Source organism: Oncorhynchus tshawytscha, linkage group LG30 (genome assembly GCF_018296145.1).
Source record: "Oncorhynchus tshawytscha isolate Ot180627B linkage group LG30, Otsh_v2.0, whole genome shotgun sequence".
Taxonomy (NCBI): Eukaryota; Metazoa; Chordata; class Actinopteri; order Salmoniformes; family Salmonidae; genus Oncorhynchus; species Oncorhynchus tshawytscha.
Genome location: NC_056458.1, coordinates 32,054,126 through 32,073,847, shown reverse-complemented (window position 1 = coordinate 32,073,847; position 19,722 = coordinate 32,054,126). Strand labels below are relative to the sequence as shown.

The window sequence follows — 19,722 nt, the reverse complement described above, 5'->3', positions numbered from 1 at the left end:
TACATATCTCTATAACGTAACTAATCAGTGTAAGAAAATGATAGAATGCATCTATAAAGCTAAACATAGGCCTTGCCGAATGGGCCAAGAAATGTTAAGGGAGTACCTGACCACTGTATTGCTGGTTGCTTTTGTTGTTGTTGTCTTGGCACTCACCTGCGTATGCCATGTTCTTGGGGTTCCCGTACGGTGTCCCGGGCTGGACAGGACTATACACAGGATTCATGTCAGAAGACAGTCTACTCTTACTGCAGGGAGAACAGACATACAGAGAGAAAGAGACAGAGAGACAAAAATACAAATTAATTCGCAATTAAGTTTGGGAAACATCTACAATACAGTGACCCCCTCTCATATCATTACCAAGCCCTGCAATGCCAAGAACTGAGCAAAGAAAAGAGTCCCTCATCCAGATGGTCATGGGGCTGAGTTCAGACCAGTTACATCATGCCAATAAAGCAAATTGAATTGAAAAGAATTGAGAGAGAGAGTGAGAGTGAGAGAGAGCAAAAGAGAGAGACACATGAACACAAAGTGAAATGAAAAACATGGCTTTCAATAGTTATTAATTGAGGATATGCATTAGCTCAGAGGTCCCCATCTTGAAAGTGTTCCAGAGCCAGCTTGAAGACATTTGACTTCTGCAAAACTAAACTGTACTCCACAAAAACTACAGTAACTCATAACATTGTAGCAGGTATGATCTTGTAATATGTTTTTTCCTATGTCAGTGAGAAGGCAGCAATTTATTTTCACTGGTTAAAAGTAATCCGTGAGAAAATGCCAAGCACACAATACAAATATTTACTCCCAAAATTCAGAAAAGAAAAGTATTATGGTAGTTTTGCCTGTTTGGAACATGGGTAAACAGTAAGAACACACAAAGTACAAACGTGACATACAAGGAAATTCTTCGGCCTCAGCACTTTTGTTCTCCATCCTTTTTTCTCCTATCCACAACTCCTCTCCACCTCTACCTTTTTATCAAACTGTTTCCACCACCAATCTCTTTCACAAAAAATGCACGTTTCATATTGGACAAGATCAGGCAGGCCCTCCCTGTTTCCCTGTCTATTTTCCCTAATGAACCATAACATGAGCCTGGTTTCCTCATCAGCTGTGTGACCATTGATCAGTCAAACTAGATGAAAGTGGCCTCCCGAGTGGCACAGCGGTCTTAGACACTGCATCACGGTGCCACTAAAGTCTGGGGTTTGATCCAACCAGCTGTGACAAGATCGTAACTACCATGGATATCACAAAATCGGGGGGAAAAAGGGGTTATAATAATAAACTAAACTAGATGAAAGCATTATGATAAAAGGAAAAATACACAGGGGTTTCCCGCCATGTTGCCTATCCTATCCAGTCCTTTCAGCTCAGTGATACATTGAAACACAGAGGTTTTGAATTGAAAAAAAGAGAGGAGAAGGAGGAGTAGCCAACCGGAGGACATATCAGCAGGGTGTATTACAGTTTATGACATACAAAACATTTTCGAACAATGTTGTCGATTTTCGAAACAGTACACACAAGACACAGGACTGAGACCTTTTGTAAAACAGTAAATGCATTTTTTTAACGTAGTTGCCTTCTATAGACGGTTGACATCTAGTGGAAGCAGTAGGAAGTGAATCTTCATTCATATCGCAATGAGATTTCAATAGGGAATGGTTTGAAAATATACCAACCTCAGATTTCTCACTTGTTGTTTGGATTTCTTCTCAGGTTCTTGCCTGCCATATGAGTTCTGTGATACTCACAGACATCATTCAAACAGTTTCAGAAACTTCAGAGTGTTTTCTATCCAATACTAATACTGATATGCATATATTAGCAAATGAGACTGAGGAGCAGGCTGTTTACTCTGGGCACCTCTGGGCACCTTTCATCCAAGCTACTCAATAGTGCCCCTGCAGCCAAAAGGCACACACCTGGCTATATAAAGGTCCCACAGTTGACAATGCATGTCAGAGCAAAAACCAAGCCTGAGGTTAAAAGTATTCTCTGTAGAGCTCAGAGAAAGGATTGTGTCGAGGCACAGATCTGGGGAAGGGTACCAAAACATGTCTGCAGCATTGAAGGACCCCAAGAACACAGTGGCCTCCATCAAATGGAAGAAGTTAGGAACCACCAAAACTCTTCCTCGAGCTGGCCGCCCAGCCAAACCGAGCAATAGGGGGAGAAGGGCCTTGGGCAGGGAGGTGACCAAGAACCGGATGGTCACTCTGACAGAGCTCCAGAGTTCCTATGTGGAGATGTGAGAACTTTCCAGAAGGACAACCATCTCTGCAGCACTACACCAATCAGGCCTTTATGTTAGAGTGGCAAGACAGAAGAAAAAAATAAATAATAATAATAAATAAAACACTGTTTCCCATGCTTGTTCAATGAACCATAAACAATTAATGAGCATGCACCTGTCTACTGACTCTGAAAAACACCAAAAGAAAGATGCCCAGGGTCCCTGCTCATCTGCGTGAACGTGCCTGCAGATGTGGCCAGGGCAATAAATTATAATGTCTGTAATGTGAGACGCTTAAGACAGCGCTACAGGGAGACAGGACAGACAGCTGATCATCCTCGCAGTGGCAGACCACGTGTATCAACACCTGCACAGGATTGGTACATCCGAACATCACACCTGTGGGACAGATACAGGATGACAACAACTGCCCAACTTACACCAGGGACGCACAATCCCTCCAGCAGTGCTCAGACCGTCCGCAAAAAAAGGCTGAGAGAGGCTGGACTGAGGGCTGTTGTAAGGCAGGTCCTCACCAGACATCACCGGCAACAACGTCGCCTATGGGCACAAACCCACCGTCGCTGGACCAGACAGGACTGGCAAAAAGTGTTCTTTACTGACAAGTCACGGTTTTGTCTCACCAGGGGTGATGGCCGAATTCGCGTTTATCATCGAAGGAATGAGCGTTACACCGAGGTCTGTACTCTGGAGCGATTTGGAGGTGGAAGATCCGTCATGGTCTGGGGCGGTGTGTCACAGCATTATTGGACTGAGCTCGTTGTCATTGCAGGCAATCTCAACGCTATGCATTACAGGGAAGACATCCTCCTCTCTTATGTGGTAAACTTCCTGTAGGCTCATCCTGACATGACCCTCCAGCATCACAATGCCACTCATTCTGTGCATGATTTCCTGCAAGACAGGAATGTCAGTGTTCTGCCATAGCCAGCGAAGGGCCCGGATCTCACGTCTGGGACCTGTTGGATCGGAGGGTGAGGGCTAGGGCCATTCCCCCTAGAAATGTCCGGGAACTTGCAGGTGCCTTGGTGGAAGAGTGGAGTAACATCTCACAGCAAGAACTGGCAAATATGGTGCAGTCCATGAGGAGGAGGAGATGCACTGCGGTACTTAATGCAGGTGGTGGTCACACCAGATACTGACTTTTGACTTTGACCCCCCCTCCCCCTTTTTTTCAGGGACACATTATTCCATTTCTGTTAGTCACATGTCTGTGGAACTTGTTCAGTTTATGTCTCAGTTGTTGAATCTTGTTATGTTCATACAAATATTTACACATGTTAAATTTGCTGAAATGAAAAGCAGTTGACAGTGAGAGACGTTTCTTCTTTTGCTGAGTTTATTACATAGGCTGGTTTGCTGACAGGTTTGTAGATTTTCCATCACCAAACAGAAAAACGATGCACAACAGAAATACAGAAAGGTGAATACAATGGAGGAACACAACTGATTTGAATGGATAGGCCTGAATCCACACCAAAGCAAACCTCTAAAATGGAAGGTCACAATGTTGGAGATGACAATTTAGGAGTAACCCGAACTTACTTAGAAGTAACCCAACTTCATTGTCTGCATCTGTGCATGCAATGCTGTCAGAAATCATACAAATTAGACAGTCCCCATCGCCTAGACCTTTCCTTATATTGTACATGAATTTGCGGTGATTGAGTGATTTCGAATTTTGTGCACTTGTATTTACTCATTTATTTATTATATATTACTATATGTATTTATTTTTTGATTGATTGCTGGAGACAGTACACACATTTGCACACATTTCTCTTCTGATGAAAACAATGTTTTAATATTCTGGGAACAAAACAGTTCACTGTGAATGTTGTATTGACTGATGAGGCAAGAAAGTGATCAGAAGTATGGTGAGTGCATTAAGGCATTAGATAATTGTTGTTCTGCTGTAGATATATTAGACTCCAGAAATGTGATTGAGGGAAAACTGGAATAGCCAAGAAACAGCTGCAGATGGAGAGATAGAGCTTAAAGAAAAGAAGAGTAAAAGGAATGGACAGATGGATGGGTTGTGTGTGTGTGTGTGTGTGTGTGTGTGTGTGTGTGTGTGTGTGTGTGTGTGTGTGTGTGTGTGTGTGTGTGTGTGTGTGTGTGTGTGTGGAGTATAAGAGTGATAAACAAAAAATAAACGAAGAGAGCGTCAGATACAAGAAGATGACTGACAAACGACAGAATAAAAAGACATGATCACATGATGGCGGCAGGTAGCCTAGTGGTTAGAGTGTTGGACTAGTAACCGAAAGGTTGCTGGATCAATTCCCCGAGCTGACAAGGTAAAAATATGTTGTTCTGCCCCTGAACATGGCAGTTAACCCACTGTTCCCTGGTAGGCCATCATTGTAAATAAGAATTTGTTCTTAACTGACTTGCCTAGTTAAATGAAGGTTACATGGACAGATGGTGTAGGAAGAGAGGTGACAATGGATAGATGATGGGATGCATGGAGGTGGTGAGAAGAAGGGATGAGGAACTGATGGAGCAGTATAATAAAGAGTGTTTATGAAAGCAGACATATCTACACTGAGTGTACAAAACATTAAAAACACCTTCCTAATGTTGAGTTGTTTGGGTTTGGCTGTCATTGTAAATAAGAATTTGTTCTTAACTGACTTGCCTAGTTAAATAAAATAAAATAGATGTCCATTGGGTGGTTGACCATTATTGAGACACACGGGAAACACCAGTGCTTTTAGCACCTACCACCATACCCCGTTCAAAGGCACTTAAATATTTTGTGGCACACATACACAATTCATGTCTCAATTGTCACAAAGCTTAAAAAAAAATGCTTTACCAGTCTCCTCCCCTTCATCTATACTGATTTAAGTGACATCAATAAGGGATCATTGCTTTCACCTGGTCAGTCTGTCAAATTATGTTCTTAATGATTTGTACACTCAGTGTATATACTACATTGGCCATATACAATACTGTACATATATATTGGCCAATTACAAATATATTGGCCATATACCACACATATATTGGCTATATTCTACAAACATATTGGCTGTGTTGCACATATGTGTGTCATATACAGTGTACTACACATAAATTGTCCTTATACTGTACATATAGCATACAGCGCTACCCAAGTAAGTACAGGACTGCAGGGTTTGCGAGCTGCTACCCACTCACTGCAGTAAGACCGGCACCTACCTACCTACCTACCTCAGCCTTCCCAAAATAAACTGGTGGGTTGTTGGGAGAAAAACCTGCTGCTCTGCTACAAACAAAGCATCAAGACTCTGTGGGCTCAGAGGATTCATGACAGCAGAATGCCAGCGAAGGGCTGTCTAAATATACACACAAAATAGCACTGAGACACTTGAAATCACTTGTATGTTTTCATGCAAAACATGTATGCTTTCAGGGTTGGGTAGGTTACATTCTAAATGTAATCGGTTACAGTTACTAGTTACCTGTCCAAAATTGTTAATCGGTAACGTAATAGTGGTCTCTGATATGTGGTCAGAATCACTCAGGTGGAACAAACTTAAACTTGTGCCCTTTTTTTAATGATGAATTGAATGTCATTGAAAAAACAGAAAGGTGTCATAATGTATTTTTTTGCAAACATCCTTTCTGAATTTAAAAGTAATCCAAAAGCAATCACCTATTTTTTTCAAAAGTATCTGTAATCTGATTACAATATTGTAGTTGGTATCGTAACTGATTACAGTTCGTTTTTTTTACTCATATTCCATGTAATCAGTTACTCCTCAACCCTGTATGCTTTCTACATATATAGTATTATAATTCACTGTATAACATAAGGCCTATACTCTGTCACTGAGTAGCAGTTAGAGATATAGAGGAAAGTGTACACTTGAAATCAATCATATGTTTTCACCCAAAACACATGTTTGATATGTCCAAGTAGGGTTTTATAATTTAGCCTTTAACACAAGGCCTATACTCTGATATGACTGTCACTGAGCAGCAGATATGGGAGGGGATTCTAAACCACGGACTGGTAGACACGGTAAAATGCAGAAAGGAGAGAGTGGAGTAGGAGGACAGTGAGTAAGCAAATCCTCCTCTCCCTTTCTGTGCTTTAGTGGATAGATTCAAGCACTCCTGTCACTGTCTGGCTAATCATGGATCCTTCAGTAGGTGTTAACACGGCCAGTCTGAGGCACCAACACAAACCTCTCATTCAACCATACAAATGTTTACAACGCAAGCATTGATTGTAATATAGTAATAGTATAGTATAGAGTGGAGACAACACATAAAGCAATATATTGTGCATAAAGGTTGGGAAAGACAATAATATCATAGGGAAAAAGTACACAAATAGAGAACAAGTCAAGACCTCCGCATTCCACCCAAACCTGTGACATGGAAAGTGTAGAAATAAAACAACAATTTATCCAGTTTTCTCGGTACCAACTCCTTTTTGCATATACTGCAGAGAAAAAAAGGTAAAATGTTGAATTATATCAAGCTAGTACACTGTAATATATAAATACTGGTAAGGCCTTACGGTGTGGTATCCACTTTGCATAATTTTGCATTCATCACATTCAAACATATTCATTTGGTGACATGTTTAGAGGTTGGCAAGACATGAACCTCAACCTCACACCTGTGTAGCCTATTCAGTGAGGTGAAAAATGTCAGAATGTTGCAGATATAAATGTAATGGATACCACCGACACGATTCCCTATTCTACACAATCTATTTCGATCTCAGCGTTCTGTTAGGGAGTGGTCAAAATGTACACAATTGTTACCAGGAGGAAAATTGAGGAGGGTCATGCTTTTTCATGTAAAATAATGACAAATCACGCATTCCCGATACTTTCATAGAATGTACTGGACTCATATGATGTCTGTAAAATACGTTTTTTGAAGGTTGTACTGATTATGATGAGCTAATGCTAAGCTAATTACCAGCTATATGTGGCACCATGTTTGTTGCCATCATACAATGCATTCTGGTTGTAACGTAAACGTCTGTCAGACCAAAGATGTTATAACAAAATGAGGTGAAGGGATGGTTCACTCGTCTTTCCAGTACTTCCAGAAGTGAATGATGGTAGACGACACACCCCCTTCAGCATGCATACTGCAAACAGACCCAACTCATCTTGTAACATCTTATCTTAGGTTGACACGATAAAACTGTGTTTGTGCAAAATGTTTTTGAAAAAACTGTGGCCAGCTCAAATGCTGACTGTTGCGTCAATCGTAACTTGACGTTCTAAATAAGTGTTCTAATCACACCAGTTTGAGTGCACGCTGCAGGGTCCGCTGTAGAATGACAACACCCGTATGTTCATAAGTGTCAAAGGGTTAAGTTAATTGGCTCTCAAAGTTGTCCGTCAAACCCAGTATTATCTCCACCACGGCACTTGCAGTGAAGCGCACTTCTTCTTATTTTTGTTCTTGGGTTCTTAGCCAGATGCGGTAAGAGGTAAGTTGCACTTTAATTACCTTCTGCCTTTGGAATATGATATTCTGGAGTAAGATAAGTATTTCTAAGATATACAGTACCAGTCAAACATTTGGACCCTACTCATTCCATGGTTTTTCTTTATTTTTTACTATTTTCTACATTGTAGAATAATAACAAAGACATCAAAACTATGAAATAACACATATGGAATCATTTAGTAACCCAAAAAGTGTTAAACACATCAACATATATTTTATTTTTTAGATTATTTTTGAGATTCATAGTAGCCACCCTATGCCTTGATGACAGCTTTGCACACTCTTGGCATTCTCTCAACCAGATTCATGAGGTAGTCACCTGGAATGCATTTCAATTAACAGGTGTGCCTTGTTAAAAGTTAATTTGTGGAATTTCTTTCATTCTTAATGTTTGAGCCAATCAGTTCTCGACAAAGCATTTCTGTATGGACCTCGCTTTGTACATGGGGGCATTGTCATGCTGAAACAGGAAAGGGCCTTCTCCTTCACTGGAACTATGGAACTATGGGAAATCTAGCATGACCCACGACTAGCACGACCCATGAAAAACAGACCCAGACCATTATTCCTCCTCCACCAAACTTAAACGAACTATGCATTCGTGCAGGTAGCGTTCTCCTGGCATCCTCCAAACCCAGATTTGTTCGTTAGACTATCAGATGGTGATGTGCGATTGATTACTCCAGAGAACATGTTTCCGCTGCTCCAGATTCCAATGGCGGCTTTACACCACTTCAGCCAACACTTGGCATTGCACATGGTGATCTTAGGCTTGTTGTGTAGCTGCTCGGTCATGGAAACCCATTTCATGAAGCTCCTGATGAACAGTTCTGGCGCTGATATTGCTTCCAGAGGCAGTTAGGTTGCAACCAAGGACAGACCATTTTTACACGCTATATGCTTCAGCACTCTGTGGTCCCGTTCTGTGAGCTTGTGTGGCCTACAGCTTCGGGACTGAGCCATTGTTGCTCCTAGATGTTTCCACTTCACAATAACAGCACTTAGAGTTGACCGGGGCAGCTCTAGCAGGGCAGAAAACTGACTTGTTGGAAAGATGGCATCCTATAATGGTGCCATGTTAAAAGTCAATGAGCTCTTCAGTAAGGCCATTCTACTGCCACTGTTTGTCTATGGAGATTGCATGGCTGTGTGCTCGATTTTATACACCTGTCAGCAACGAGTGTGGCTGAAATAGCCAAATCCACTCATTTGAATGGATGTCCACATACTTGTGTATATATGGTGTAGCTAGCTAACTAGCTATCTAGCTTTGGCTATCCCAGAATCTGACAGAAAAAGTTTAACCTCCTGTTTTTAGCTCCCCATATGATCTCTTTTTGGTTGCCTAACTAGCCACCTTGTCATTGGTATAAAGAGTGACTAGATGAATCAGATGTGTGTGGCAATAGCTAACTAGCTATCACATTAGGTTACAACTAGATAAACGGTCTAAGCTAGCTGCAGTGTCAACCATGTAGCTAGCTAACATTAGCTAGATCTACAGGTCAGTTCCCCACAGCATCCTCCCACACATTGCTCTCTCTGTGTGTGTTTAAATGTCATTCTGTTTTTATGACAAGGCCTATAAGCACCTCTGTAATACAGTCAGTGTATCATCCCAGTAAGATTTTTGTGCCATATATAAATCAAGATTGTTTTATGTGTGTCATTTTATTTACCGCTTGTAGCAGCACAACTGAAGGGGGAGGAGAATGGACCAGCCAAAAAAGAAAATACCCTTCAATGTGGAAAGGAGAGGTTTGGAAGAGGATGTAGTGTAAATCCGGTTTTGTCTAGAAGGGTTACAGCGTTTGTCAAAAATGTACTTTTCATAGCAGGTTAGGAGTAGGTTAAGGTTAGGAAAAGGGATAGGGTTAGCTAAAATGCAACAACAAAAAACTTTTTACGTCAATTTAATTCCATGGTGAAATGTATCTGATTTGCATACTAGTAACATGATTGATATTGACATTTCAGTATTGATTGTTTGACCATTGTAACACTTACCTGCTCATTCTGAGTGAAAAATTAAACATCACACTTGGTGTAAATAGTTTTTGTATGCATTCACCATCACATGTAATTGAAACGATAATGTAAAATACATTTTTATTAATGCTATTGAAATTGTAAAATTATTCCAATGTCTCGAGTTCCATATACCTTTTTATAAAATTGTGCATATTGTTAGATATTCAATCAACATTGAATGGCCGAAATTGAAACTGTACAGTCTACGGACTTTGTTTGACGTCAGTCTTTGAAGAATACCTGTGCTGGTGGACATTTACAAGATGGTGCTGACAGGCTTTAACAATAAATTAATGTCAAATCAATTGTTGTCTTTTTGGTTTGTTGTCACAGTATACCATAAGGTGCAAAAATTACCAAAGATATGTTTGCCCTCTGGTTGGTATTGTCATCGGAACAATTTAGTCCTTTTTGAGCAGACTAAGGGCGATTTATCTATTTGACAAGCATTCTGTACATTAGAAATAAATTATTTCCTAATTTTCCATGGCAATCGACTGTGGCAATTTACCCAACACTTTTTATGAATGGAAATTAATGTTGGTGTACTGTTATTTTATTTGCTTACTATTTATGTTATCCAAAAGTGTCTGGTATGGTAATTTCTTACCAGGAAAAATAAGGTATGCCCCTGGACTGTTCATATTTGAAATGTCTAACTACATCAAGTCAATCAGTAGATTGCATTATTTGTATCAGAAGGGCTGGGGCAGAATCAAACCCACACCAACACGGTAGGCCTATACATATGCTGAAGGCAGTGGCCCTAACTGCTACCCCACCACAGGCCACGATTTAACTCAATTTTGACAGCTCATTCGTAACCTTCAGATAAACTAGATTCTTATTATTATTAAAAAAATATATATTGTTTTATCTTCACCCCAATTGGTAGTTACAGTCTTGTCCCATCACTGAAACTCCCATCCAGACTCGGTCGAGAACCATGTGTCCTCTGAACCACAACCCTACCAAATCGCACTGCTTCTTGACACACTGCTCATTTAACCCAGAAGCCAGCCACGCCAATGTGTCGGAGGGAACACCATCCAGCTGGCAACTGAAGACAGTATGAGTGCGATGGGACAAGGACATCCCAGCCGGCCAAATCTTCCCCTGACCTGGACGACGTTGGGTCAATTGTGCACCGCCTCATGGGTCTCCCGGTCAAGGCTGGCTGTGGCACAGTCTGGGATTGAACCCGGGCCTGTAGTGACACCTCAAGCCTTAGACCGCTGCACCACTCGGGAGGCCCCACACTAGACACTTGTATGTCATAGCCTAGTGGAGACCAATAACTATCTTGTGTTATTAAGCTATATAAAACAACGATTGTTGATATGTATGTGTACATTTCAATGTTGCAGTAATAGGACCTAAGCCTATAGAGAGAACATTATTTTAAGATACTGAGTCCTGATCCCAATGACTCGACTGCCCCCGAGTGGAAAGAAAGAGAACGGCTAATTTTTAGCCAATCACAAGGTTCATTTTCCTGATGCATCAGGAAAATTCTTTGCAAGTTAAGATCTGACATCTGTAGATCTGATCCATGATATTGCCTTGATATTTAACACAGCCAGGTTAGAAGGTCAATGTGATGACTTGCACACCTCTGATAGGCTACCTTCAAAAGAACTTCCCAGAATCACTAATTCCTTATCCTATCACCCAGCACCATCTATTGCCTTTAATCACCTCTTTTCTCCTTTTCTCTTCCTTCCTATTTTATCCTTCCTTTTTCAAATGAAAAACCTGCTGATACAGAGTTAAAGAGCTATATAGTAGCACACACCACTGCAGGCTACTCTCTGCTAGATGGAGAGGAGAGTTGACTAGATAGTACAACGCTTTGGCTCGCCAAGCTCCAGAACTTTTCAGGAGCGTTGTGGCTTAGCCACGCGTCATTGGAATGCATTGCAGCCAGGAATACTCCACTCCTGATTGTGGAGGGCTGTCTGTTGCCAGGCCCCGTATATCGAGAACCGAGTGTCTCCAAGAAGGAGATACATTTTTTCGCATTTTGCTCCCCGACGGCAAACAAGTGTTTACATTCTTGCCACCCACGGGCGGCATGACACGACGGCTATTATAGTCTTCTCAGACGCAGACACTCGGATCAAGGTAAACAAAATGGCAGCATGAGAGAGAGTGACTTATGATCGAGTCAAAGCAAACAACATATCTGAAGCTTATTCCATAGATCTCCTTTTTCAAGTCCAGTGCTGAATCCTCATCCTCAACTATAAGCGATGAGAAAGGACTGGAGTGGAGATTTGTTGTATTTTTTTTTACATACCCGGCTGTACCTATTGAGATAAAGGGAGACAAAGCTATGACCCTACAGGTTAAGAGCCGATAGGCATCCTAAGGTTGTTACGAGTCATTGTAGACTCAAACACACCAACTTTGGCAGCCTCTTGGGGAGGGTTCAGAGGTACAACGTTCCAAAAAAACAACTCCGACATTCCATCATTCCACAGTACATAGAGGAGAGGCCTATGGAATGGCAGAATATAATTTTGTACACACATTCCAGCCCTGAGCTAACCCATAGAAAAACCCTGTGTCTGTCAGCTACTCAGCTCTTCATCAAATCCCACAAATGAAGGGGAGGGAAGAGCTCAAGAGAACATATGGAGGTTAGAGGAAGAGAGGAAAGGAATGAACCTATGACGTCAGAGGAGGTAGAGAAAGAAGGGATGAGTTCTTTGTGCCTCCTTTACTATAGCAAAACAGAGCAGTTACAGAAGCTGCAGGACTGGAGAATGAGATGGGTTGCATCCAAAATGGCATCATATTCCCTATTTAGTGCACTACTTTTGACTATATAGTGCACTACTTTAGACTACATAGTGCACTACTTTTGACTAGAGCTTGCATAGAGCCCGCCAAGGACTTTTCTCTCTCTCTCCCCTCAATTTTGAGAACAGAAACCATTTCAAGATCGCACTCCTCTCCTCCCTGAGATAGAACATTATTTGTCAGCCAGCAGTCAGCCAAGAGATTAAATGGCCACAATTTTCACTGTGAGCCTGCATGCCTCACTGGGTGTGTGTGTGTGTGTGTGTGTGTGTGTGTGTGTGTGTGTGTGTGTGTGTGTGTCAGGGTTTCTGTTAGGTAATAGCCGGCATTTGGACGCATTTATTTTTTAAGTCGGTAAATACAATTTTCACCAGCCAATTGTCCAGGAGAAGAAAAACATCCCATTGCAAAATAATGATTTTTTGCCTATTCATTGATGGAAATACCAGCCTATGCAAATACATTTCACAGGTCATGCTTATTGGTCTATAGGTTAATTTGCATAATTCTTCTTACAGATACAGAGCCTAGTTTGAGTGGAGTCAAACATGCGCTTTTATAAGCTCAATCATTGTACAACAATTCTAAATGCAATCGTGTGTTAAAAACAGTTTTGATGGTCATGATTAAAAAGAGCTACTATTTCTATTTTTCAACTGGTAATTGAAGCGTGCTTCCCATTCGCCATTCAAGTGCTTAGGCAATGGTAGGCAGGCTTCAGAGTGACAAACCACTTTGCAATGTGAATTGGAGTTAGTATGCATTTTGAAAACATAAACTTAATTGTGTGAAACCTGAACATTTTACCTTGCTTCAAAGTAGCCGAGCCAAAATCAGTTTCTATAAACATGGAGGCAAATATTTTATAAAGACTTCTATATGCCATTGAAACAAGTAGCCCATTTCTCTCATGTTCTATTGGTTTTCAAATTAACTTTCTTTCATTGTCCACTAGCCAAAGGCACAATCCTAGTCATATTAGCAACCCATGCTAGTTGTTAAACATTTCTAACTGATATTTTCATCCGAATGTACAGTGCACATTTGACAAAAGTATTTTCCCACAAACATTTGCGCGTAGCCTACTATCGTGTGTGCATTGCTGCCCTTATAATGTGAAGAAACAATAGTTTATCAACATTTTAAGCTAAACATTTTGATCTGTTGCATCAACCTCAATGCCTTTTAAAGTTATTTTGATGTACTGGTTGTATGAATTTGGGATATATCATCCCACAACTCTCCAAAAGTTAGTTTGGAATAGGCTATTTATTTTTTTTGCACAGAATGACACACTGACCAATAGTATAGGTCAACTTTACTATTATGGGGTATAATAGATTGACATAGACTAGTGATTTTTCTGTCCGTTACTCGTTTTGTTGGCTGAGGAAAAGCAAATGTGGACAGTTATTCTAACATCTTCAAAGTGTGCATCGGAATTCGGAAAGGACGCACCCCGTTGCATGTTCTGTTAAAATTAATGACCATAATCTAAATGTGATGTATGTCATTCTGAGCACTGTGAGTGGACACCCTTACACAACCAAAGCATATGCGTCCGGTAAATTTCTCAAATGTCAGGTACATTTAAAATGCTACCGGTCAAATGTCCGACGCCACATTTTTGTAACAGAAACCCTGTTATGTGTGTGTGAGAGAGAAAGTGTGTCAGAGGGAATGTGGGAATGAGTTGTTACTGCAAGTGTGTTTGGGATGTGCGTGTTCGCCAGTATGTGTTTGTAGAGATTTGTTTTAGCATCGCCTGCCTCTGACAGAGAGAATGAGGGCGGTCCAGTGCCAGTTCAGATTCCATCAGACTTGTCTGCCCCTAAGGACAGAGCAACGCGCCAATCAGCTTCCTACTTCTTGGTCCGATCCTCCCACTGACCTGACCCCTCCCCCTCACACAAGTTTCCCCTAGTTACAGATCTAGGATCAGCTTCTCCTCTCCCAATACTGACCTTAATCATTAGTGGATACAACTTCACAGCACTGCGGCTTTCACGACAAACTATGGGCGTGAACATTTAAACGAAATTGGGATCCTTAACGTTAAGAAAAATCCCTAACGGAAAAAGTGTTTGTTTTTCCCACAAAACTAAAATCACAGTGCAGCTGGCTCACCTGCTTTTTTCTCTTCGCTAATCATGCGAGTATGTGAAATACAGCATTACATTCAGCTTTTGATTGCCGATAGATGGCCTAGTGCACGGTTCTGACTCCGTCTGCCAGGTTGTTGACCTGGAAAGATGCAAGTGGTTGTGTTCACGGAAGTATGGACACTAATCAGTCTCATCTCTTTAAAAAATGGTGAATCGTAGAAGTCGATTCGTAGTGGAAGATGTATTTTATTTCTACTAAATGTCCTGGTAAGTCACAGTATTAAACTTTAGTGTACTTTTTTGGAGAGAGTGGTCTGCGAGCAGGCAGGCTGCGCACAGCAGCTCGATATTATTTGATTGACAGTTCTGGTCACCTAGTGATGTACGTTAGTCCAGCTTCAGAAGCAGCATTCCTTTACAGACAAGTCAAATACCCATTTGTTGCGCTTCAAAACTATCTCCAGACAAGGCTTTGTATCTGCATTAAACAAACATGCCGTAGCTGAGGCGCTTTCAAGGGTATATCACTGCGGTAGATAGAGTGCCTTGTATTCACCCCCCTTGGCGATTTTCCTATTTTAATGCATTTCAACCTGTCATTTAAATTGATTTTTATTTGGATTTCTTGTAATGGACATACACAAAATAGTCCAATTTGGTGAAGTGAAATTAAAAAAAAAAAAACTTGTTTCAAAAATGTCAACAACAACAACAACAACAACAAAAATTAAACGGAAAAGTGGTATGTGCATATGTATTCACTCCCTTTGCTATGAATTCCCTAAATAAGATCTGTTGCAACCAACTACCTTCATAAGTCACATAATTAGTTAAATAAAGTCCACCTGTGTGCAATCTAAGTGTCACATGATCTGTCACATGATCTCAGTATATATACACCTGTTCTGAAAGGCCCCAGAGTCTGCAACACCACTAATCAAGGGGCACCAAGAAGCCCAAGGAGCTCTCCAAACAGGTCAGGGACAAAATTGTGGAGAAGTACAGATCAGAGTTGGGTTATAAAAAAATATCTGAAACTTTGAACATCCCACGGGGCACCATTTAAATCCATTATTAAAAAATGGAAAGAATATGGCACCACAACAAACCTGCCAAGAGAGGGCCGCCCACCAAAACTCACGGGCCAGGCAAAGAGGGCATTAATCAGAGGCAACAGAGACCAAAGATAACCCTGAAGGAGCTTTACGCATACTGCTAAAGCAACTCGAGCGGTTTAAGGGGAAACATTTACATGTCTTGGAATGGCCTAGTCAAAGCCCAGACCTCAATCCAATTGAGAATCTGTGGTATAACTTAAAGATTGCTGTACACCAGCAGGAACCCATCCAACTTCAAGGAGCTGGAGTAGTTTTGCCTTGAAGAATGGGCAAAATTCCCAGTGGCTAGATGTGCCAAGCTTATAGAGATGTACCCCAAGAGACTTGCAGCTGTAATTGCTGCAAAAGGTGGCTCTACAAAGTATTGACTTTGGGGGGTGGGTGGGGGGTGAATAGTTATGCATGCTCAAGTTCTGTTTTTTGGGGTTTATTTCTTGTTTGTTTCACAATAAACAATATTTTGCATCTTCAAAGCAGTAGGCATATTGTGTAAATGAAATGATACAACCCCCCAAAAAAATCTATTTTAATTCCAGGTTGTAAGGAAACAAAATAAGAAAAATGCCAAGGGGGGTGAATATTTTCGCAAGCCACTGTAATTTCATTGCAGGCCCTAGCAGTCATACATACATAACAGGACAATTATTCTGCATTGTGAATCATTTTAACAGAAAAACAACAAAAACTTTCAGTTAAAAAATAATTGCAAAATTGTCCATCCCTACTACAAACAGCCTGGCAACTGGCAAAAAACACATTGATTACACTATACTTTGTACGTATCAGTGGAGGCACCTCAGAGAAGGAAGGGGAGGACCATCCTCCTCAGTGAATTTCATAAAAATAGTAAAACATGTAAAAAGTTATACTTTTTAGATAAAATGATACAGAATATATTCACCTCACCAAACAATTGATTAAAACTCACTTTTTTGCAATCAAGGTCTACAGTAGCCTCAACAGCAATCTGTAGGGTAGCACCATTGTGTCGCCGGAGGACAGCTAACTTCTTTCTTCCTCTAGGTACATTGACTTCAATACAAGATCTAGGAAACTCATGGTTCTCACCCCTTCCATAGACTTACACAGCAATCAAGACAACTTCCGGAGGACATCCTCCAACATATCAGAGCTCTTGCAGCATGAACTGACATGTTGTCCGCCCAATCAAAGGATCAGAGATTGAATCTATTACTGAAAGTAAAGCTACAACTAGCAAACACTGCAGTGCATAAAATGTGGTGAGTAGTTGACTCAAAGAGAGAGAAAGACAATAGTTGAACAGTTTAGAACAAATTAATTTCTTAAAAAATGGAGTAGTAAAACAGAGAGAGCGAGAGAGATATTTTGTAAACATTTTTCACTTACACTAACTTAGCTAGCAAATGCAGCTAGCTAGTTTAGCCTGCTCAAACAGAGGGATGCTATATTAGCTAGCTGGCTATGACTATCCAACACTGGAACTCTTCCGAGTCAAGGTAAGCTTTTGGTTTTACTAATGTATTGCCACTGGGAACTGTCGGTGTAACTGCTAAACTGCTTACTACACTGTACTGCATGATTGTAGCGGGTGACGTTGACTTTACTTTCGCTAATATGGTGAGCTAGCTGTGGGGATGATTTGAAGGTTTGGCTTGGAAAGGTTTTTCTGCCTGGTCACAGACAGCTGGTGTTGTACATTGATGTCCACAAACAAAGGGAAAAGGTGAGAAGAGGATGCGTAGATGCGAGAAGGAATACAACAAGCTGTTTGTATGTGGCTAAGAAATTTAACTGCTTGCGTGTCATCAGAGGTGCATTCATTCTGCCGATTCTGTTGAAAAACGTTTCTAAAATGGAAGCAAGCTGAACGAAACGGGGATAAACATATCTGAATTTGTCGAAAAGAAACAGTTGTTTGCAACTGTTGGACTAATGATTACCGCCTAGGTCAGCTAGATGCAGGCAGGAGTGTGCAAGGCGATATTGAATGTGTCTGTCGAAGTGTCACTGTCTGTGACTTAAAATCATTCTCTCGACCTGTGTGCACCTACGTTGAATTCCTGTTGTGCACCTCATGATGGGTTGAATTCATAAACCTATTGATGTTAAACTACTGACCACCACTGGTTAAAGTAAAGCAACATCCGAAAAGTAACATTTAAACACGTATCATTAAATCATTTATTTATTTAACAAAGAAATTAGTCATTTAGACATATTAAAACATTAACACTGGAACAAGTGCATCTCCACAGATAATGGAGCGCCTCCACATCTCTGGGGTGTGTTTTGTCTCACTGCCCCCTGGAGCCCAGCAGAGCACATAGCGGCACTCACACTCACACAGATGGTGAGCAGCAGATTCGGCGCCCCGACATCACAGTCCAGTGTTTACCTGGAATCACGTCAGCTTTATAAATTCATGACATTTCTATCTGCAAAGTTCCACAACGTTTTGCCTATTGAGCGTCCATACTTTCTAAAGCAGCAGCAATTGTCAACTACATTTTCCAAGATGTAAAATGTTTGGACATGCAATAGGCGATTGGCTAGTGATCGGTTCCTTCAAAATGAAATGAAAAACCAGGTACAATATTTTCATAATGAAGCATTCTTATTATTTTTGTTATATTGTAGTGTTTACAGTATAATTTGTATTGTGCATGCTTATATTACTAAACAGCTTAGATGTGACCATATTTGTTACCTTGCGCAATTAGTCCACCTCCTATTGTAACTTCATAGCTTCTGGCTATTTTGCCATCGTATCAGCCTACTTCCCAAACGCATCATAACCACCAACCGCCAATTGTGAGTCATAACAAAAACATTTCCCAGCAGCTATTGTACGCATACAATACTGTCAGGTCTTGTTCGATATCACACTGAAAAAAATACTTGCGTCCAGCTGATAGGGAAAACTATACATTTTTCCTTTTCCTATGTGCCCTCTCTATCGTGTGGACTCCTGAAATAATTGCTGCGCTCAGAAATTCACTTGGCCTTTTAAAATGGTCACACAGTCAAACTCCCGACACCATTTTGAGCCGCACATATCTTTACCAAAATCCGATCTGCTGCTACATGAGTAGAAAAAATGTATAGCCAGGACATGGGGTCGGCTGCGTTTCCTCTGCAGTTGCTCTCAGCCCATGTCACATTTTATAATACATCCTTGAGATCCAAGGCCGTTGCTCCGGCGATTACATTGTTACACACTTATGTCTGGTTTTATTTGCCAATGGACCACAGCGACCTATGGCTTGGAACGTGTAGCCTAGTCTTACCCATTTGTAATATTTTACAACATTCATGTCCATTACATTTTTTTTTATATATGCATAGCAAATATATATATATATATATATATATTTACATTATCAGGCAGGACACGTCTGTCTCCAAGACTATGAACACGTTATGATATCAGACTCACCAAACGTCCAAGGGAATTTATTATCGTGGAGCACCTCGTCTTTAATTATATGCTGAGTCCGGAGTCACTGATTTCCCTTGTTCAATGCTGGCGGTTTTCTCCAAGGTTTGCTTCGGTGGTTTCTCATAAGCGGCGTTGGTAACATCGACATCCACACAAAGTGGGGGGATGGGAATATCGAGAGTGAACGAGGGGTAACGGAGGGGGGCAGTAAAACCTTGCAAACACAAGGGGAGGACCTTTTTCTCCTGCGTGACTGTCAAACAGGGACCAATTCAGAAGTCTCACGACCTCACACATCGATCCATCTATCATCAAGTGCACTGGAGTTGGAAATATAGGCTACATTTATTAAGAAAAATGATGACATGATCCTTGATTAAACTTTCTGATGTATGTGTTCTCACATCTCTGTATATTGGTCCTGTTTAAATGTGTGTGCAGCAGTGGAAAATATACATTTTCCAGAGGACCGCTTGAATCCTTTATAGAATTATCATGACAGCAGGG

At 40.9% G+C, this 19,722-nt stretch overlaps 1 protein-coding gene across 2 annotated transcripts in view; it reads right to left on the bottom strand.

Annotated features, from left to right (window-relative positions):
- The window catches only part of LOC112228405 (protein FAM168A), a 49,147-nt gene extending 29,741 nt beyond the window's left edge, over positions 1–19,406 (bottom strand). The window contains exons 1-2 of one of the 2 annotated variants that reach the window (XM_024393703.2): positions 19,213–19,406; positions 157–248 (exon numbers count right to left, since the gene is read on the bottom strand). In XM_024393703.2, the coding sequence (XP_024249471.1) occupies positions 157–226 (70 nt within the window). In that variant the 5' untranslated portion in view covers positions 227–248; positions 19,213–19,406. The remainder of the gene's footprint in view (positions 1–156; positions 249–19,212) is intronic. The other variant, XM_024393702.2, reaches the window with a different exon arrangement.
- Between the last annotated feature and the right edge of the window lie 316 nt (positions 19,407–19,722).